A 22400-nucleotide genomic window follows, 5' to 3' on the forward strand; every position below is an offset into this window, starting at 1 on the left:
CTTGCAGGTGCCTCCGTGTCCTTACGGTAATGAAGGGCACATTGTTCTGGAAAGAGAGAGCAAATACCCCAGCATCCACTCTGCCTGGAGAAGAGCCAATAAGCAATACCACAGGTTCAGGCCAGACTTGGGTACTTTAGCAGGTCCCTCTCCCCTTGCAGAAAACCTCCCCACCTGCTAGTCTGCATGCCACGCCAGAGGCAGCTTTCTGCCAGCCCAGTCTGTGGTTGCCGGTTACTAAGGGCTGGCAGAATTTGCAAGGGATTTTGAAGTGCTGCAAAGGTTCAGCCCAGCCAGATGAACATGTGCACAAAGCCCGTCTCCTGCTATGGTGCATATGTTAAGGAGGAATCTTGCAATAAAAGGAAGACCTTCATTGGGTCTTAGGAGCCGGTGCCTGGCTCCATCTCAGGGAATCACAGGAATAAAATCCTTTGATGCTTCTGTTCTTTTGAGCATCCTTCCCTTTACAAAACAGAGAGTGTTTGTCCTTACTTCTTGTACATATGCAGTAGTGGATCCATTTAGTTCGGGAGCCAGTTGGTTCAAAACCTGTCTCCTCCTAGGAGTCTGAATGCCCAATGCAATGAATGGACTCCATGAGCCTAGTGAAACAGCTGCAGATTTGTTTCCAGGCCTAACATCAGCCAAAGTTTTTGATATTTGTCAGGAGCATGAAATGCAGGAAATACAGTTCTGCTCAGATTGACGAGGTGCAGGGTCAATCCACACTGTAATAGTTTGATACTCTTTGGAAATTTCCTGATGGCACAAGCTGCATTGTAGCAGGTATGAAGAAGTGTGGGGACTGAGATGCTGCCCAATAAATATAGAGAGATGTGATGATTTGTTTCTACCAACGATATGTCATGCACCTAAAGAACAGAAAATCTGCATTCCTACAAGAAAAAAGAAAAGAAAAATCAGGCCTCAATGGCAGATCTAAAAAGCATGTGCAGAGCAAACTGCTGTGAACTGACAGCTGCATCGAGACTATTACTGGCAGCTGCAGGCTTTGAACGAAGATCTTCATGTGCATCACAGCATTAATGCAGGACAGAAGCTGAGCAGCCCAACAAAGGGAAAGGTTACAGGCTTTAGGAATTAAGCTTGTTTCATATTCAGGATATGACATGCTGGTCCAGAGGCCAGTAACAATTACACTTTATTCAGACATACCATGTTATTAAATAACTTTCTAAACATTGTCCTTGCTAGGACTCAGTGTTTGTCCAGATCTAGAAGACAGGTATGTAAATATCCCACAAACCCATATATCCCCATGACACCTGTGCAGAGTCCTCAGCTAGCTTCCAGTGACCAAAGAGGACTCGAGGAGAGCAGGAGAGGCTATCAGCTCCTGTGTCCTGCCCACTAGCAGGCAGCATCAGAACTGGACTCTGTAATACAGAAAAGCTGGGAGGATGGAAAGCACAGAACAACCTACAGGATTAATTCAATGGTGGTAATTGAAAAGTCAAATAAAGAATGGCCGTGTATTAATCCCTGTAATTTAAACAAAGCTGTAAAACGTGAGCTTTCTCCAATGAAAACTGGTGAAGCAGTAGCAGCTAAGCCTTAAGAAGCAAAAATACCCTCAATATTAGGTGCAAGACATGCTTTCTGGCAAGTAAAACTCGATGAGTTAAGCTCCAAGCTAGCGACTTAATCCACCATTCAAGCACTGAGGGCCAGATCCGGACAACTTGTGGGGGTGCAAACAGCGTGGCTTGGTGTGTGGGCAGAGCTGTGTGAAGCCATGCTGTGGCTCCCTGCGCTCACAGCACCGCGGTGCTCAGGGCAGGTCCCCAGCGAGGCAGCGCCAGAGAGCAGGCAAGGATTGCTGCAGATGCCTCCGAGCAGTAAGGCAGCTCTCCTCTCTGTGGGCCCAGGCAGCAGCAGGACAAAAACAAGCATAGAAAGGGCTGATGCTGCTTATGCTGATTAGGGATGCCCCTTGCAGAGGTCATGCAACCAGACCTCTTGGAAGTGGTTGTGCCTGACAGTGGAATCTGTCCTATTAAATGCACTGAGTGCTGTTTGGGCTGGTTCTTACACTCAGGTACTGGAAAGGGTGATCAATCTTTGTGGAACTACAAGGCAATTAAATTATGGTGGGGCAAGGGATCCTAAAGAGCATGGTGAAAAGCAGAGGCAGGTCTCACAGAGACCAAGCTACCTGCCTGATGTGCCAGACTGCATCTATTGTGGACATAAGACGAGCAAAGTTGCTTTAATTGCTGACCCAAAAAATATATCAGGAGTCATTGAAAGCCATCTTCCACAATACGAAGAAGGATCTACTTAAATAAATTGGGTCCTGATTTTACAGAGATTTATGTACGTGCTTAAATTTTACACCAGGAATACACCACTGGGGCCCAAGAGATTATCCACAATGTGTGAAGCTAAGCACTTGTATAAATCTTTGCTGGAACCATGCCTTTAGCCGTAAATTTTTTAGGGCATGGACTGTCTTTTACTATGCATGCGTGAAGCATAGTGGTCTGCAGTGACCTCTAAGCTTTACCTGAGCAGCTGCTGCAATAATACGTTTCTCAGGTGATAAAGTATTTGGCAGGGTTTCTACCCAGTCACTCCATGGCAAGTTAGACTTTCCAGGCTGGAATACTGCATTGCCTGGCATTAGGAAGGCAAACAGACAAGTCAGCGGAACAGACCAACAGGCAGGTTTCACAGCATGATTGCACTGTCAGCCAAGGCTTCTCCAAGCATAGATACATGGTTTACACAGCGGAGTAAGCAGTGGAATAAGAGCTCTTAAAGAGAGAGCACCAATGCTGTGATACCAGTGGGCATGGGTCTGCTTTTTTCCAATATGAGCACTCACAAGCAAGGACAGCATTTCGTGCCCAGCCCTATCAATACATATCTAAGCCATTACTAACTAAAAAGAGACGAAGCAAAAGACCTTTTCCAGGAGCAGACATACTGCCAGTTCTTCAAGTGCACTTGCTTCTTCTGTGTACCACAGGACACAGCAGAGCCCCCAGGAAGTGTCCTTAGAGTGGGCACACAGGGTTCTTCAGGATGTGTTGGATATAGCTGGGACATCCTGGAACACAGTGGATCAAGAGAGGAAGTCCATTACTCTTTTCTAGAAGAAGGCAGAGCAGTAGTGCTGCTCTTGGTGAGTCATCCCAGGGCAGGCCAAGGACTAGACTGTTGCTGCCAGCTTTGTTCCAAGCAGTCACTTTGGATGGGCTCCTGATATAACCTGCTCACTTTGTTCCTATGAGAGGTTGTCATCCCTACAGTACCTTCACCCTCCCAGTATCTTCATCTCCTCGCAACAGCCTGCTGGCAGCCCAGCAGGCTTTCCCAAGGCCATACTGGCTTTGGGGATGACTGTGGAGTTGTGTGATGGTTTGGCACATTGCAGCATGCATGCATGACTGTGCTCCACAAGCCAAAGTCGTGGACTAGGGAAAGCTATAAGTGAAGAATCAATCCTCCCAGGAGAGCCTCGGGGAACAGGGTAGCAAAGGCTGAGTTTTACCAGCTCAAGATAGCTGTGTGGGCAGGAGTGCTTCTAAAACCCCAGAGCAGAGGGCTCGAGTACCTGCACCAACATTACTTGCTTCATAACCACCCAGGAGCTATGGGTTCAGGAAGGATGTCTGTGGTGCAGCTGGTCATATCTCAGTATTGGAGACTTTTTTGATTTACACCACAGATCAAGTTCAGGGATTGGATCATGCCATGATCCCAGAGGCGCTTGAGAGGTCCTTGTTGACCTGACTACAGAGTGTTTCCAGGAGAGCTAGCAAAAGCCTCAGGTTGCTAAGTGAGGTGTTACATGGCCCCAGCCATTCTGGCAAGAAAGTATGTTGTGGCTGAAGAAAGGCCCTGTGTTTCTGAAGGCCCCGTGTCATGCCAAGACTCCCTCACTCACTGCCATTTGTTATCACAGCTGAGCCCCCAAAATATCCTTGTCAGAAACACGTCCGTTTCCAAACCCAGCCAAGATCTGATAAGGAGTGAAGCATCTGGTCCCCATTAGAGGCTGCTTGCTCTTGTTTCTCACCATGTAGGAGAAGGCCTGGGGAGCAGTGCTGTGGTGCTCTGATGAGATCCCATCTGGTGAAAATTAGGGAAATGATAACATCGGGGGTTGCAGGGGTGGGCAGGGGGGAGTTGTTTTTGTTTTGCTTTGGAATCACATTCAACTCTTACACTGATGGAGACCCAGATAACCCCCTCCAGCTCATAGGCAGATCCAGCCCTGGGAAGTCAGATGGGAAGGTCATCTCCTGATTGAACATTGTCTTCTTCTCCCACATACCTCCTCTCAGACAACCCCTGATGAGTCTATCATCCAGACTAAGGACCTGTGCTGTTCTAATGAGCCAGTTAGGATATTTCCTGAGGGAAACGTTCACGCACCTCAGATGTGATCCGTCCCTTTAAGAAGCTGTAGTGGAAACCCATGGAGACAGCATCCTGCCAAGGTCCTCTAGGAGAGAGGATGAGTCTGGGCACTGTGGCTCATGTGCCTGGTAAGCAGTGAAACTACCTACTTCAGACTATCCTAAAACTAAAATGAACTCAAAATTTATATTAAAACTCGATGTTGGTTCAGGTCTGGAGTAGTTCAGGGTGGGAGACCAAGAGAGAACATGCCTTTCACTGCAGCTCTGGGATTGGACATTGCCCTTTGGTTGAGGAGGCTTTCTGCTGAGGGCAGAACATCCTCTGGTCTGTATGTAGAAGGATTCTGTCCCTACAGTGCCTTTGATTCCAACCCTGGCCCTAGTCTTCCCTCTACTTGAGAGTTTTTACATCTCCACATGACCTGTGTGTCTCGTTGCTGAGCTCCGACCACAACAGGGCCTGGAGTTTCACCTCCCTCCCAAAGCTCTGCTGCTTGCAACCTGGGTGGTGGTGATTGACTTGCTGATTCTGCAGCCCTAGGACAAACTTCCCTCAAGTTACAATCATGCCTCTTCTCTGAGGCCTCCACCCCATGCCAGGGTTTCCTCTCTGGTCTTCACTGGAGACAAATGGGTAGCATGAAAGCCAAAATAACCAGAAAACCTGACTAGTGCAGGCTAATGCAGTCAATCAGGTTGCAACTGCTACCTCTGCAGGGCATGTGGGCATTGGTATGGATGATATGAATGGCCATGGCATTCACCATTCCTTCTTCTCTGTGCTAGGATTACCGGCTCCATTCACTTCTTCATCAGGAAAACCTAGCAGAGCGATATACACTGATTTCCTCTTTTTTTTCTCTCTGACACAAACCAGGTCTGGATTGAGTTCTATATTAAACACATTTAAAACATATTTTTTTTTCCAAAATTTCCTGTTGGAAACCAGCATTTTTATTCCCCCTCCCACCTTTTCCTCATGTCACAAAGCAGCAATTAGCTACCTTAATGAGACAACCCTCCTACTAGCAATTCAGGCTTCCCTGCTACCTTTGCCTATTCAGGACAAGGCTGACAGCAGTAACTGTGTAGCCCATAGAATTCCCTTCTCCTTCCCACATGGGTCAGGCTATCCCCAAACCAATTGCCTACAAAGTCGAGGTGGGAAGAAACTATTCTTTTCATGTCCAGACCTGAAATGGTAGCTGCATCTGCAGGGGCCCATTTGAGCTCCTGGATCTCCAAGAGATTAATTGAAGCTGCACCATGAGCAGAAGCCATGCCCTGGCCCCGGCTTTCATTCACTCACTCTCTTTCTCAGGCCAGTCACAGCACATGATAGTGCTACAGCCCAGCATGGACATGGTGGGAGATCTGGGCAGTGCTGGGTCTAAAGGCTTTTTTTTCATGTGCATCCTATCAAATGCATAGGAAGAATCTATCTCCTTTGGCTTGCACACCTCTTCAAAGATATCTGGACAGCCTCTAGGATCTGCCTGTGAATCCACTCCTGCTTCTTTCCAGCTTCATCATTCTCACTTTGAGATTTTGTCCAGGGAACAAAGCCCTGCTACCGATGCCATGGGAGAGCTCCAGCTCCTTAATGGTTCATCTCTGGTCTCACCCAAAGGAGCATACACATAGTTCTGGCACCGTTGCCTTGACCTACAGCAGTACGAGGGCATTGCTGTGTCATCTGTCTGTCTTCTACCCTGATGTGCCCATGCTTGGTTATCTCTGCCATGGACCTCCCCATATCCGATCCCAACCTTGCTACCATGTGCAAAGCATAGCCCTTCTTCCCACTTCCTCTGCCCTTCTGCACTGCAGCCAGCACAAATAGCAGAGGAAGAGGGTTGTAGTTTGGGTGAAATTTGGCCTATAACTACCTAAACCTCAGGCTCAGTGTGTTAGTGTGGACAGTTTGTGTGTCAGGTGTGTTGCCCTTGTAACTGGAGCTTTTTCTCTCTCTCCCATTCAGCCTGCGACTGCCACCCAGTTGGGGCAGCTGGTAAAACCTGCAACCAGACTACAGGACAGTGTCCATGCAAAGACGGTGTGACAGGCCTCACATGTAACCGCTGTGCCAAGGGCTACCAGCAGAGCCGCTCACCAGTGGCCCCCTGCATCAGTGAGTACTGCTGCTCTCTCTGCACTGTTTTTCCCTGTGTTTCAGGGCTGCCATGTTCTCAGCACCTCCCCAGATAGTACCTTGGTGCCCTCACTTGAAACCACTCTGGTATGCTAGATCCAGGGAATGGGTATCTTCCTCAGTCCTGAGCTCATGAAGATCTTGTGCTAAGTGGAAATGCTCTGAAGTAGTCAAGCCAAGGGGTTTTCCATCAGCAGTAGCCATCCTCCGAGAGGTGGCCAAGACAGAACGACTGAATTGCCTTCTGCAGGTGATTATGTTTCACCCCATTAGCCAGGGAGGGTCTAAAAGGTTCATGTGAATTAGTGCTCACTTTCAGTCAACTAAAATAACTGCTGATGAATCCTGTCTTATTTGTAACAAGGTATCTTTCTCTCTTACGGCTGAGTTCTGTGCATGGTCAGTTAGATTTGGAGCAAGGGCAGGTCTTAGATGCACTGAAGTTAGTGTAAAATTATCTTTATTTTTTCAGGCGATTCAAATTTGACCCAAATGATAAAGAAACAACTTCCCTCCCTCCAGCATCCACTGAATCTGCTGGAATAGCAACATTGGGAGTTAAAGCTGATGAGTTTTCAATTACTCTGGATTCACCTTGTGCCAACAGAAAAGTGTCACCTCTGAACAGTGGCCCTACCTCCAGAAACAGGCTTCCCAAAGAGGGTTGACTGGTATCGCTTACAGATGTCCCTTGAGACAGGGTTACTGTTCCCCAGACTGGGGGTTTAGGACAGAATTTCCCCAAGGTTTTATTGGCAGGAGTCCTAAGAAAGTGTTGCCTTTCCCCACACTTATTGCTGTGCTATGCAGCATGGAGCACCACTCAGATCACGCAAGTGTCTTTCAGCCCCTGGAGCATGTGTCCTCTGCAGCAGTGACTTAGGACTCTTGAGGATTGCAGTGGTTCAACATATCTCAATTTATTAAACTCAGTTTGGAAATTCCTAGGTGCATTTAATAGCCTGTGATATCTAGATCAGGCTTGTTCAGTCCATTCTCTTTCTTAGGTGACCTATGAAATCCCCTCTGCACCTTGTTTGTGGAGGGCATTCATCTGTGTGTTGTCCTCAGAGCCTTTCCTCAGAGCCTTCCCTGGCTTCCAGGGAGATCCTGGAGCTCCTTAACAAAGTGGCAGAGGCATGGAGACCTCATGTGGGGGGCAAGTCCCCTCTCAGGAGTCTCAGCTTGGCTCCTCTGCCCAGATAAGAGGTATTACTCCAGCAGTGGGCTGGGAGGAGAGAGGAGATGTGCCCTGGGGTCTTACTCTTCCAAAGGCTGGCACCCCTCTTTCCTTAAGGCATCTCTCCTTTCTCTTCCAGAGATCCCGGCCATCAACCCAACCTCCCTCGTCACCAGCACAGAAGCACCTGCAGGTAAGTGGTCTGCACCCTGGGCCAGGCCAGGCCCAGGGCTCCAGGTCTGCCCAGTAACATCGCCTCTCCTCTCCTCTCCTCTCCTTTCCTCTCCTCTCCTCTCCTCTCCTCTCCTCTCCTCTCCTCTCCTCGCCTCGCCTCTTCTCGCCTCACCTTACCTCTCCTCTCCTTTCAATGAGACACCAGAGACCAAGTGCTGAGCCACCTCTGCAAACCCGGATCACCAGCTGCCTTTAACAAAAAAAATTAATGAAGTTTGAAATCTTATTTATTGCTGGAAAATGACAAACAAAACTTGTTAGGAATTTCTTTATCAACTCCATAGAAAATAAAGATGCTGACATAGCTAGCAGCCCATCCAGGCCCCACTCCACCTTGCCAGGCTATGGCAGGGATGTTTATGACATATGGCACATATTACTTATTCTCAGTGCATGTCCAGGGGTTTGTATCTTTAATGTCTTACTGATCTAAGTTCTCTTACTGATTTCAGTGCAAGAGGTTTCTCCTCAGCACCCTTGGCCTCCACATGGCACTGGCTTTCCAAACCAGCGCAGTGACTGTGCCAGTTTGGCAGGCTGTCTGTGCTGGCTCCATTGCAGGCAGGCCCATGAACACCTTATGCTGGAGTGCACATTATCAGTTCTCCAACTTATGCATGGGCTATGTAGGACTTGCCTCACCTAGTTCTGAAAAAGTGAAATGTTTGGGTCTCAAATGGTCCTCACGCCTGGCTCATTTCTTAGCCACAATGCTGCAGGATGGAAGGATCATGAGATCACTAGGATTGGAGGATCACTATCACAGCTTCTGTGTGGAACAGTGTAGCATCCTCTCCTGCCTGACAAGACATGTCAGTACTAATACTCCGCTCCGGCATCTGGGTCTAGTGTAGCACTGAAGGAGAGTCTGCTGCTGACATCTCTTCACACTGCGTGTAGCATGTGGGAGAGAATCAGTGCTGCAGAGGGTCAACTGCTTGAGCAAACTTTAGACTTTGCACATGTAAGGGAGATAATTCTGATGTGAAAACCTCTGACATTAGACCTCCTCAAGAACAATCCCTTTTTATCCCCCAACTGGAGAAGCAAGAGTCTAATTTCCATGCAGTGTTCTGAATTTGCTTGAGCTCTTGTAGAAGCTGTAGCTCAGAGACAGGCTAGATATCAGGATGCTTAGTGCAATGCAGGTGCCTGGACTGATGGATTAGGTTCCCTCTTCCAGTCTGGTTCCTGCTGCCAGGGCCCAAAAAAGTCACCTCAGATCCCATCAATCTCTGACACAAAGCATGCCAATAGCACCACACAGTGGTGTGCCACTAGTCTCGGAGCTCAGAGAAGAGCTGAGCTGAGGCAGCAGCCAGCTTGCAGTGCCCTGGATTGCTCTGCAGGATGTGCCCTGACAGATGCCATGGCAGACAGTAAAACTGCCTCTTTGCATGTCTCATCCCCAACCTCCTGTCTTTAATAGGCCCTCTCCCAAACCTGTCTAATTCTGCTGTCTAATACATCTTCTTGTCATCTCTGTTTCTTACATGATTATCATCGGTGGTCAGAGTGGGTGGGGTGTGCCAATGCAGGGCCAGCTCTTCAAAGCCACATACAAGCATTTCTGTGCACAAGAAATAGAGCATAGCAGGACTCTTCTCTCCCTTGCTTCTTTTTCTGCAGTCCCATTTCGACCCTATTAGCACCACAGTGTGGCTGTTCCTAGCAATCCCCTTGTGTATCCATCTGTAGAAATCCTTCCAGGCTTGGCCAGGATAGGCATAGAGAAATTAAGAGAAGAGGCCACTTTTCTTCTCAGGTCACCATTTGCCCTGCTACCCTCAATATGCTGGTCCTTTCAGACATCCCAGCATGAAAGACAAGAAATCCTACACTGTTCTCAACTCAAGCCCATGGTACATGTGGTCTCAAGAGGACACTCAAGAAACCTCCTGTGACAGCTTCTCAGGGGCTTCCTGTGCCCATATTTATTGAGAAGCTTCCCCCAGCCCTGTTCAGGGTATATCCATGACAGGGAAAGACGCAGACTCCTAGGAAACCCTTTTGCCCTGCTTTTAGCCTTGCCTCCAACTCCCCTGAATTTAGCTACCTCATGTGGAAATGGTATGAAATGCCGACAGCTATTTACCCCTTCCCAGGCTGACTCATGACCAGGGCCATATTCCTTGACTCTTCAGGAATGTCTGTTAGCCTACCCCCTTGAATTTAGCTCTTCATAGTAGACAGTATTTTAGCCTGGTTTCCTGTGGCTATGTGTGTGCATTTGTATGGCTGTGAGTGCACTTAGTAACTGAGTCTGTAGGAGTTTGACGAGGAGGAGAGGTTTCAAAGCCACTGAGTTGTTACAAGAGAAATGTGTACAGTTAGCGAGGGAGAGGAAGGAGGCTTTCTTAGTGATTGTGGAAGAGAAGGTTAATAGATGGCTCTGCACCATTAACTCAGCTCCTCACAAAGTAGAGCTGGCTGATGTGCATGGAGGGATGTGGTGCCTCTGCATTTCTGTGGAAGGGCTCAAAGCAATGCACAGACCAGACCTCACCTGGTGTAACCTGGCCCAGCTCCTCTCGCTCTCCTGGGCTTGCAGTGGCTTGTACAACTGAGGTTCTGGCTTCTCTGTCCTGGCTATGACAAGAAACAAGGTATCATCAAAATATGAATTTTATCCTGTGTCAGGCAGCTCTGAATGCATCTAACAGAAATTTGGTTTCATGCTTTAGTTGTGGAATAGAGCCAATCCTCTGTAAATCATCCATTTTGCACAGTGGAATAGGACAGTAATAAGGTCTGAGCTATCTGTGATGGTAATTCTGCTAGGGAAGCTGACCAGGATAGGACAGCTTGCAGACTGACACCACCTCTGCTCCTTTTGGGGATTGCAATGGCTCCTCCACATGCTCCTTCGTGGGTGACTACAGCAAGGAAGCAGAGGCTCAGCATTGCGGCCTGTCTACATGGGCTGGGAGACCCCAGCTAGAGCCCCTGGTCCCTGTGGTGCTCCCAGTTTGGAGCTCTTGGAGCCAGCTGGAATCAGGGAGGGATGACAGGGCTGGATGGGAGCCCCTTCCTGCTCCCTGGCACCCAGGGGTCCTTCGGGGTCCCCTTTCCATCAGGGCTCTTGCCAAGCAGAGTGGGAGGGAGCTGAATGCGGGTGTTTGTCTTTCCTCTGGTTCTGGTTTGGACAAGAAGGCTTATGGGAAAATAATTCAAGACTATTCTCTAGTTCATTTTGAAACTGGAACTTTGTGCTTTTTGGCCATGAAGCTCCTAACCGGGAGCTGGGAACACCAAAGAAGGGGCTGTGGGAAAAGGGGGAGAAAAGGGCATTTGGAAGGTTTTATTGCAAACACAGAGCAACACATGGAGCAGAGTTAATCAAGGTGACTCCCCTTCAGTGCTTTATAAATAGGAACATTCTTAGAATTATGTCTGATATTTTCAGGTGCATAAAAATAAATGGCACTCAGTGGAGACCCTAGTGTTTACTTTGTTTTAGTGGAGAAGGTCTCTCTTAAACTGCCTGTAGTTTTATCTGCAGATTTGTTGTTTTAAGATTTCTGGCTTCTAGCTCAAACATCTTCACTAAGTAGTTTGCCTTTGCTCAGAGTCTGCTCCAAGAGAGCACAGGACCCAGTTAGGCTCCTGTTCCTCTAGGACATGCTCCCTGATTCACATGATGAGTGGGGATTGAAAATGGGGCAGGCATTCTTGCCCTATCCAACTCTAATCAGGGGGTTTCCAGCTTCCTGACGCCATTCCCCTTGAGCAGGGCTGGCTGCAGCATGCTGTGGCAGCTCTATCCGCACCCTCTCCCCTCCACCTGCACCCTGCTGCCCAGCTGCCTGCACCCCGTTACCTGTTGCCTGCACCCTGCTGCCAGTGCCCTATTGCCTTAGCCCTTCTGCTCTGCTGCTTGCACCCTGTTACAACGCTGCCTGCAGCCATCTGCCGCTACGCCTGCACCCTCCTGTTGGTGCTCTCCTGCCTACACCCTCTGACTCTCTTCTCCTCTGCTGTGCTTACCTGCACTATCTGCCCTGCTGCCTCTACCCTCCTGCCTACCAGCACCCTCTGCCCCAGGGCTGGCTAGGGGTGAAGTTGGATCCTGGCAAGGATCACAAAATAAGCAGGAGGGCAGACCCCAGGGGAGCTGGGACTCTCTTACCTCTCCCTGGCCTGAGAATGGGGCACTCACCCGAGAGGCTTTAGGCTGCTGGCCCTCAAGGGCTGGCCCCATCCTACTCCTGGTGGTCACTGGCTTTGCCATCCCAGCAGACCTCAGGCGAGCCTCAGAGCACCTTCTCCTCCTCTCTTCTGCATCTCCCTCCCTCCTTCACCACCCGTTAATGCAGCACAAGAACCTTGCCGAGGCCACAGCAGGTGTGCTGGGCTCTTTGAGGGGTCCGGGAACAGGGTTTCATTGTTTGAAGCCCTCTGGTTTTCAGGTGTTCAGCTGCCCCTCCCCTCCCTGGCTGCCTCCCATGCCTCCCCCCACTGGGACCCTCTCCCTGGGTGAGTTGCAGCTTTTTGCTGACATTTACCATCCCTTCCTTTGGTCCAGCAGCTTTTCTCACTTCCTGGCTTTCTCCTGCCTCTCCAGGCCTTCATGACCTTCAAGGTACAACTTTGATCTCTCTGTCCAAGTGGTGGACTAGTTCTATAACAAAATGTCCCAAGTCTTTTTTTTTTTTTTTTTGTGTGTGTGTGTGTGATTTTTATTATTATTTTAAAATATTTCCACTTAGCAAAGGAAAAAAAAATTGTGTTCCCTGTTAGTAGAATTAACAAAACTAGCAGAGTGCAAAACAGGGCTTTAGAGGAATTCAAAGTCAGCAGTAAAAGATTTGCAGCCATAACACCTAATTAAGTTACATCTCTCTTAAAACAAAATATTCTTTCTTTTTTCAAGGCAAGGAGAAGTAAACCAGATGTGCAAACTCACTGCCTCTCACACATGTCTCCCTCCCCCCACCCCACATGAGGGCCAGTCTCTACTGGCCCTTGGAAATCAGGGGTGCTCACCCCTCAGCATTTGTCTCCATGCGTGCACCTCATCCCACGTGTATATGGTGTCTCTCAGCATCTGCCTCCCTTCATCCCTCTTGCACACCAACCCTTCTGGACATTCACGTGTTGTTTCAGCCAGGCAGGCTTTTCCCTCTTCCCCACCAGCCTGTTGCTCCTACATGTGGTTTAGCAGCCATTCGCACGTGGCAGGCCGATCTACGTGTTTGTACCAGGGACTGGTGCAAAGCTGATGTTGGCAGACAGCGATTCAGGCCCCTCTCTGTGCACTCGTATGGCCCAGCTCATGTACATACGTGTGTTCTCCCGTCCTTGCACACAGTTGCTAACGCAAATGACAGCTATTTCCTCTCCATGCCCACCTGGCGGCCTGCCCCAACGCAGTCCCCTGCTGAGCACAGCACATTCACATCATTCTTGGGGGTGTTGAAAGCTCCAGGCTGGGCCATGGAGCCCAACTTAAGTGGAAAAAGCAGTTTAGGGCAATGGAAGAGCAGAGAGGGGGTGAACTGGAGGGTGTGCGTGCTGGAAGGAGAAAAAAGGGGGATTAGGGAGGCTGACTCTGGGAATGTGTCCGTGGAGAGGAGGGAGGGGTGCTGAAGGCAGCCATGCGGCAGAAGCAAGTCTGCTTCTAATCTGATTTTCCCCTTTAGTTCAAGAAAACTCTTGCATGGTGACACAGGTGAGCTGCCTGGCCCGACTGTGAAAACAAAGAGCAGGGTGGTGGGGATGCACGTAGCTGCACACTGAGCGCTGTGTGGGAGTGCGAGTGTGAGCGTGGGCACCAGGTGTATGGCTGGTTGTGCAGGAGACTCTCTCAGGGCACTGCCTGCCTACTGCTCACCCAGGCAGGGATGAGGCTGCTCCTGCCCCATTCAGAGGGTCCAGGGAACTGCAGGAAGCAGTTTCTGGAGAACCTCAGCACAGCTGGCCATTAGGCTAGTGCATGTGATCGTAATGCAGTGGCCAAAATCCAAGTGTGTAAGGGGACTATCAACTACTTAGGGATATGGCAGCAGGGGGGAATGGGGGAAGAGAACTCTTCCACGAAGGCAGATGTAGCAGAGCTGTGTCTCAGAGTGGGACCTGGCATGGGGAGGGGCCTTTCATGTAGTGGGGGGGGGGGGGGGAGGATGGAGACGTGTGTCAGGGCCAGGACTGCAGCATATCCTGGGGGAAACAGCAGTGTCTCAATCTGGGGGAAACATATCCCTGGAGATGCAGCTGTGCCTCAGGGCGGGCACTTTTGGGGGCTGCAATGTTGATGGCCTGCGGACAGGTCCAGCAGGAGCACAGCAGACAGGAGATGGGAGCAGATGGGGGCTAGGTGGGAAGGGCAGCTGCAGGGGAAGCAGACAAGTATGTACCTGTGCAGCCAGGATGAGAGCTGGGGAGCCATTGAGGCTTTCCAAAGCCTTTCTTTCCAAATCCCCTTAGCATGTATAACACCATGTCCGGGAAGTTTAAAATGGAGATGGAAAGGTGGAGGAGATACTCTAGGAGCTGGCAAGGGGGAGAGGCACTTGTGAAACAGCTTCTCTGATGGCTGTCCAACCTCCTGACATTTTTATAGGGTTACCCGTCAGGATTGATAGCAAGCGCGTAGCCGGGCCTGGCTCACAGCACAGGCAGAGCCTCTCTCTTGGCTCCCTGCTGGTGCCTGGCCACAGGAAGAGCCCTGGCTTCCCTTCTCCGGCCAGCCTCCCCTCTCCTTCCCAAGCTTTTCTTTTCACTGCATGCCAGGGCCTTAGCTTCACCTCTGCAGCCCTAGCCCAGAGCTACAACCCATCACTCAGCATCTCCTCGCTGCAGAGCAGATGTGACCACTCAGCCTGGGGCGGCTCCCCGGAGCCAGGCGCCACACTGGTGTCACCACCATGGGAAGCTGAGGGGGCTTCTCCCACCCAACACCACCCTGCCTTCTGGGGATAAACCCCAGGGAGCTTGGCCGTGAGGGGGTTTGTGGCAGACCTAAGCAGGCCCTGCTAACCCTTTAGATGATGTCTAAGCCCCAGCAGCAGGGAGGGCGTGCTGATTTAATCCCTCGCAACCCTCACAAAGCTGCTTTCTACACTGCAGCAATACAAACCAAGCCTGAGTGCATGGCAATGAAGGCCATGTGTTCAGAGGTAAGGAAGGGAAATAAATGCCTTGCGTCACTTGGGCTTTTTTTTTTTTTTTTTTTTTCTGTTTCTTACATAAATTGAGGCAGAAATTGATTTTATATTTGAGGAATGTTCCTCAGCATAAAGCTGAGGTTGAAAGTTCTCAAACTAATCCCAAATTGTTAATTCCAAACACCATTTCTGGCTCTTCAGAATCACAGTTTTATTATGTTAATCATGAGCAGGAGCCCAGGGCAGTTATTGTTTTTCTTTCTTCTTTTCTTTCTTTCTTTTGTTAACAAACGATAGAGTGGAGGGCTGGCAGGGAGAGCAGTTTGGCAGAGGCTGCCCCTCCAGCCCCCTCACACCCCACTGCCTTGCACCCTGTGGGCCCTGCGTACTCGAGACCAGCCTGGCGTCGGCGTTGGTGTGCCAGCGGCACTGCAGCTGCCCCGGGCTGTCCTCTTGCCAGATGCTGCAATAAACCCAGGTTTGTGCCCTCTGGACTAAAAAGCTACATGCTGTCCTCCTCTCCCACCGGAAACCCAGCTCGGCCCAGCAGCCAGGGCAGCTCCCTGCCGATGCGGGACCCGTGGCTGAGCCACGGCCATTCCCAAATGCCGACAGGGTTTTTGCTCCCTGAGGCTCCCTCATTTCATTGCCTAGCCCTACGTTTGTGATGCTGGCTAAATTTTTTGGTGGCTTGGCTCCCAAGTCTCGTTTCCAGCAGTGAGGTGGGACCACAGGCCCATATGTTCCTATGTGTCTTTGTGAAAATGCAGCTTGGCTCAGTCTGCGCTGGCTGGGTTTGTAGGAGCTGAGAGCAGCTCTAGTGGGATTTTTTTCTTTAGCCCCCTAAAAACATGGCCCACTTTGAAGATATTGTCTGTGGTCACCCATACCACATTGCTCTCCTCTGGTTCTTGCCCCTGCAGCCACCTCTTGTGTCTGCAGCTCTGGCAGAGGCTATGCCCAACCCTCGCTCCATGTCCCCCCAGCTTGAGTGCCTGGGCCAGACCATGCATGGGGAGGCTGAGACAGAGCAGAGCTCTTGGGTTGGAACACTACTGAAATTTTGGTGAGGCTTTTGAGATGCAAGAGTTCTCCTGTTACTCGTTTCTGATTCTCCTCCTTTCTTCCCCCTTTTGCCCTGAAACTCCTCTAGTTTCTTCAGGAGAAATCGCTGCAATTCCGGAAAGGTGTTTTCTGACCCTGCAGATCACTTTACAGCTTGTGGCACTTAAAAATCATTCTTATACAGAAAGGCTCAGCTTTATGGGCAGCTCTCCAGGGTTCGATCCCTGGCCGTGCTCTTCGGCTTTAACTCCTGCCTTGCCGAAGGTCCCTGCTGCTGCTATGTCTGCCTTGTCCCTGTTACTGCTCCCTGGGGAGCCACCAGCAGCCCTGCCTGCAGCCTGCGTGGTCCCTGCATACCTCCCAGCCCAGGCACATGCATGCTGTCCTGACTGTCATCAAAGGTTTGCACTGGAGTCAGCATCCTGACAGGACCCTGCAGCAAGGGAGATGCCCCAGAGGGAAGGACCTAGGGTGCCATGGCCTGGAGGGTGCCGTGGCTTGGGCACATGGACAGTCGCCTCCCACTCCCCTTGGGAAAGAAAAGAGCAATTCCCCTCCTGTCTTTCCTGGACTTGTGAAGAAAGCAGCACATTTGGGTGCCAGAACTGGGCTGGGGGCAACCAGGAGAACTTGGCCAGGGTGCCCCAGAGCCACAGTAGAACTGCTGAAACAAGTGTCTGCCAACCTCAGACACTTTCCAGACAACAGGAGGGAAATACAGCCTTTACCTCTGGACTGCTTGGGCCTAGTTTTTACTTTTGAGAGCTCTGGAGCTGTCCTGTAAGTAGAGGCATGGCTGTTTTGTGCCGTGGGCCATACTCAAAGCAGAACTGAGTACTTAAGATGCACTCAGGAGCTGCCACAGTGTTGCAAATCCAGCGATTCAGGCAGCCAACCACCCAGCAGTGCCAAGCCCTGCCTCCGCACCACCTGCAGGGTGAGATGGCCTGACATGGCCCCTGCATCACCGCCGTGCCTATCCACAACTACCACCATCATCTCCTAGGCCTTGGGAGGGAAGTGGGGATGTGGCAGCGGGTGCCCGCCAGCGTGAGCCAGTGTGGAAGGGCAGTGAGGCAGTGACAACACCACTCAGCAACCAGCAGGGAAGGCTGAGTTGAAGAGCAGGGCTCACCCCTCTCTGCCCAGGAATTAGCTTCGTGCTGAGCTGTTTCTATCAATGACAAATTTGGAACAGGCATCACAAAGTCCCCAATAAAAGGGAGTTAGGCAGAAAAGGAAAAAGCAGGAGAGTCCAGGACGAGTTTACGTTTCTGGGTTTCTTTCTTTCTTCTTTTTTTCTTTCTCCTCTTGGCACAGGATGGCTGTTATTCCCTTCTCTTTCCCCAGACCTCCACTCCCTCCCTCCATCTCCCTGCTCCATCCCAAATGATCTCTGTGGCAACCCACAAACAAAGACAACTTCAGTGACTGCTTGCTCTGTCTCAGGGGAAGTGGAGTCGGCTCTGCCAAGCCGGACAGAGAACCTGAGTGATGGAAAGAAAGGAAGAAAGATGGGCTTAGAAAAACATGCCATTTGGAAAGAGACAAATTGAGATTTCAAAAGAAGATGGCAGGGGCTAAGAAAGGAAGAGAACTAGGTTGCTTCAGGCAATTGTTGGGATCAAAGCCTTTGGGAAGAAGGAAAGAGGCATTCCAGGGCTGCCCTCACTCTGCTTGAGATGCAAATCTGGGGCCTTTAGAAATGCACAAGAAAAAAAAAGAAACTTGAGGACATGAGCTTTTCCCTGGGGGGCAGAGACCAGGAGCCTGAGGGAAGTCTAGCAGAGATGCTACATGCCCACAGAGGGCAGCATCGTGACCTTTTCTGCCATCCTCACAGTCAATATGAGCACGGTGATGCTCAGGCAGTTAGTTGAGAGTGAATCTGTGTTGCAGGAGAGCTTCTTTCCTAGCCTGCCTGCTCCTCTAGGGCCCAGAGACATCTTCTCCAGCTTTGATACCCTACTGAGGAGTGGATCTTTGGAGGGCTTGCTCCAAAGGAGAAGCTCCTTGCTCCCCTGGACCCTGAGGATGGAACTGCCCCTAAATAGTGGCAGTTTGAGGGCAGCCATGCCTCTCCTTATTTGGAGTGACCTGGGCTGTGTTTATACCTAACCTCTTGCCTTTGGTTTGGATTCAGGTCTTTCTTCGGGTCTCTTGCCCAGCTAGTCAATGATAGGGTTGATGCTGAGCCCTCTCTTTTCTTCATCTCTCATGTTTGTGGGCTACATCTTTTCTTTTGGCTCTCCTTTGCCATGTTCTTGTGTGATCTCCCTCTTGGTCTCTACTGCCTAATCTGTCCAGGTGAGACAGCAGTGCTCCAGCTGGGGATGTGGGTTCCAACCACCATCTGTCATCCTGGGGATGGGGCAAGTAGGGCCTTTCTTGGTTCTGCAGGAGTATTTACCTGCATTTTTCCCCATCCATCTCCTTCTGAGTCCCAAGGAAGGATCCTCAGGCATGCTCTGCCATTCTTGTTGTGATTTATCCAGAAGGCTCCTTAGGAGATCATTAAGATCTGCTTAGTACTGGAGCAAACACAGTCTGCCTGATGAGCCCAAAACTGTTGTCACTTAGTTTCTCTTCCCAGCTGCTGACGCTATACTACTAGTGGTGCAGTTTGAGTGTTTACAGCATGGCCAATCCACAATTAATGTAAGCTGACAGGGCTTGGCTGAAGTCAAAGTAACTGCATCAATTTATAGCAGTTTTGGCTCAGAAGCCTCCTGGAGGGCATTCGGATTTGACGTATATGCTGTCTTCTGCAAGAGCTGCGTTTTACTGGTGTTTCCTCCACTATATCTACTGACCCCATCCCTTCCCTCCCACTTCTAGCTGGGACAGGATTGCACTTACAATGCTTGCTTCAAATCATTCAGAACTCAACCTTTTCTTCCTTCTCTCCAGACTGTGACTCGTACTGCAAACCAGCCAAAGGCAACTACAAGATTAATATGAAAAAGTACTGCAAGAAGGACTATGGTAAGAATGAGTGAGATGAAGGGTACATACCTCTGGCCATTGGCAGCTCCCATGCCAGGCCCCCCCAGCTCCCTGCCCCAGACATAGGCCCAGCCTTTTGGCATTCTCCAATGACCTCCCATGCTCACAGTGGCATCAGTCCCACTCCTATGGGCTGTGGGCTGCAGTGCCCCAGGACAGTGCTTCTGTTCCAGGTCAATGCCGCATGTTAGGAACAAGAGTGCTTCTCTTTAGGGGACCTGAATGGGAGGCCTAGGCACCCTGCAAAGGGATATTACTCCAGAGATCTGGTCTGCATGCACTAGCAGGGAGATAGATCCTCCATTCTCAAGCAGATAACTTTTCTTCCCTGCAAGGGTACCAGGTTTCCCAGCAACATGAAGCTTACCAAAAGAGGAGTTGGCCCTGTCGGTTCCCCCTCAGTCGCCAAGCCCACCTCTGCTTGTAGGCTGCTTGCAGATGGAGGTGCCAAGGATAGCTAGGCCATCATCATCCTTGCTGTGCCAGCCATCCACCATCAACCAGGAACGATACACCACAGCTGTCAGTCCAGTTCCATCCACCAGCACAAAGTTCAGGAAAAAATAAGATATCTTTTTATAAAAAAAAGAAGATCCTGCATCCTCTCTCCTTCCCCACCTTTTTGTTTGCCTGTGAAATATGTTAAACATGAATATTTTCTTCATATGGCTGTTTTCTGGAAAGTCCAACAAGCATATGTCAATCACTTACCTCTGAGACTGGGGCTCAGGAGATAGCAACTCTTTGTTGTGACTTGCCCTGACACAAGAGTGTTGTGGAGCATTGTGAAGCCTTCTCCAACTGGTAGAAGGGTTGCAATTTGTATTCTATAGGAACCATCCTTTCTGAGAGAAAAGATGGTTTGGGGCAAAGGAGCAGCAGAAAATGTCTTCCTCTAAGCAGAGTCCCAGAGTGGAAAGGAAGCACTCATCAACTGCACCCTCAGTCGTTGTACCTCTCTCTCTCTTTCTTTTCCTTTAGTGGTCCAAGTGAACATCTTAGAAATGGAGACGGTGGCTAACTGGGCCAAGTTCACCATCAATATCCTCTCTGTCTACAAGTGCCGTGACGAGCGGGTCAAGCGTGGTGACAACTTCCTGTGGATTCACATGAAAGACTTGTCCTGCAAGTGTCCCAAAATCCAGATCAGCAAGAAGTACTTGGTAATGGGTATCAGTGAAAACTCCACTGATCGGCCAGGACTGATGGCCGATAAGAATAGCCTGGTTATTCAGTGGAGGGATGCTTGGACTCGTCGTCTTCGGAAACTGCAACGACGGGAGAAGAAAGGGAAATGCATGAAACCATGAGGAGTTTCATGTCTGTCCCTTACCTAAGTCCTCAACCTTGCCTGTGCGCACTGCCTAGACTGCTCTCAGAGACTCTGTATATATACATAGTATGAATGGACTCTTCTGTCTATAGTGTATATTTTGGCAATTATTTTCCCTTTTTGTGTGTGTGTGTGTGCGTGCACAAGTGAGTGTGCGTGTGGGTCTTTTTCTCTTAATGTGTATTAAAAATAACGCAGTAATGACAAACCTTTAATGAGGAGCAAAGTGGAGAAAGATCCTCTTGGTGCCTGTTGCCTGAAGGATCTGAAAAGAGACTGGTTTCCTGCTCCGGATATGCTGTTCATAGATCTCATTTTCTAGTCTTTTTTGGCTCTTCAACAAAATGTTTTTTTCTGCCCAGTGTTGATGTCTGAGTTGACAGCTCTTCTTTTCCAGCATCCATGGCCTGCCTCTTTGATACTTTCTGAAAGTGAGGCTGTCATTAGTTCCCTATGCCCTTTTTTCTTGTCCAATAGAAATATGAGGTCAGATTCTTCTCTTCATACCAGAATACATGTGGACTAGTTCAATGGAAACCATCCAGTACTGCAGAGAGATTAGTCACAGGAGCTCCACTAGGAAGAACCAAATGAACTTTTGCAAAACTTAATTCACTGGTGACCTCAGTTTTACACGGACCCCGTGCCCCAGCTACTGAAGAATCATGGTGAGGAGTCAGGCCCTGGTAACCAGACTGGTGACCACTTCCAAGCAGAGATGTGTTCCCCAGGGAGAAAGAGACAGACTCCACAACCCCTCTGGCCATTACCTGTCCTTGTATGTGGCCCACATGACCAAACAGGAAAGATCTGGAGACACCCTTTTTCCACTCATATCTCCATAGAGGCTATAGCCTGCCCTGCCAGTATCCAGGACCTAGGGTAGAGTGGAGAGACTGACCTAAGCAGTCTTGTATTATCTTGCATGTATGTGGGCCTATATCCTCAGCTGGTACCGACTAGCATAATTCATTGATTTCTGTTGAGTTGATACTCAGTGACTGTCTGGTGTGATGTGCATCATTCAGAGCTGGTCTGACTCCATGCTTTCCTGGAAAGTATTGCAGTGGTCAGGGTTGCCTTAGGAGGTGTACAAGGCAGAGTTGGCAGGAAGAGAGAAGAATTTTCATTAATTAGCCTGCATAGGCATTTTATTTCTTCTTGGAGTGTATTAGCCTCCAGTTCAAACAGACAACATCAGTATCTTCAATTGTTGAGATAGTGGCAGTCTTAGCATAATAAATATGAGTAGAAATAAGAGTTGATATGATAAAACATATTCCTTCCCCTACAAAACTTGCCTTTCCTAAAACATCAAATGGCTTGGCAAGGTACTGTAGCCTACCCTACAGTCTTCCAGTTCATTAGGATGATAACTTTGCCCTTTGAGCCAATGACAGCCTGTACAGACTCCCCATCCAACTGGTGGCCTGATGCTTCTAGGCTCGGGCTGTTAGGGCTATATGGTGCTGTAGCCTGCAGTTGAAGAGAGTGGCAGAGTACTGTGGTGATTCAAGACAGGGGAGTTTGGGCAGTGAGAATCTAGGCACAGGGAATGTCTGTGTGGACATGCAGATGCCCCAGCCCAAGAATTCAGGGTGTTGGTGGAGTTGCTTGAGGTGCTGGAAGTGGCTTCTCAGAGATGCATGAGGCCAGGAGTGTCACCCTTCAGGCCCTATGAATGCTGGAATGCTTTCACAGGGCATGAGAAGAGCTGGGGGCAGCCAGAGGCAGAGCAGCAAAAGGTGTGTGGGACTGAGGCTGAGCTATGACTGAGTCGGTTTGGATGAGTTGGTCCTATGTCATGCTCCTGGCAGAGAACCTCCTTCCCTGTTTCAGTTGACCTGAGAGGACTGATACTTCTTGTTCTGGTTGTGATGAGCCAGCAACCTCAGCTACAAGGTGGCCCTTGAACCACATGGGCCATCCA

The 22400-nt window shown here is 49.7% G+C and overlaps 1 protein-coding gene across 1 annotated transcript in view; it reads left to right on the top strand.

Annotated features, from left to right (window-relative positions):
* The window catches only part of NTN3 (netrin 3), a 52612-nt gene extending 32084 nt beyond the window's left edge, over window positions 1–20528 (top strand). The window contains exons 4-7 of the mRNA XM_062588410.1: window positions 6376–6525; window positions 7866–7919; window positions 19042–19116; window positions 20119–20528. Coding sequence (XP_062444394.1) covers window positions 6376–6525; window positions 7866–7919; window positions 19042–19116; window positions 20119–20447 — 608 coding nt within the window. The 3' untranslated portion in view covers window positions 20448–20528. The remainder of the gene's footprint in view (window positions 1–6375; window positions 6526–7865; window positions 7920–19041; window positions 19117–20118) is intronic.
* Window positions 20529–22400: the final 1872 nt, after the last annotated feature.

This window comes from Rhea pennata, chromosome 15 (assembly GCF_028389875.1).
Source record: "Rhea pennata isolate bPtePen1 chromosome 15, bPtePen1.pri, whole genome shotgun sequence".
NCBI lineage: Eukaryota > Metazoa > Chordata > Aves > Rheiformes > Rheidae > Rhea > Rhea pennata.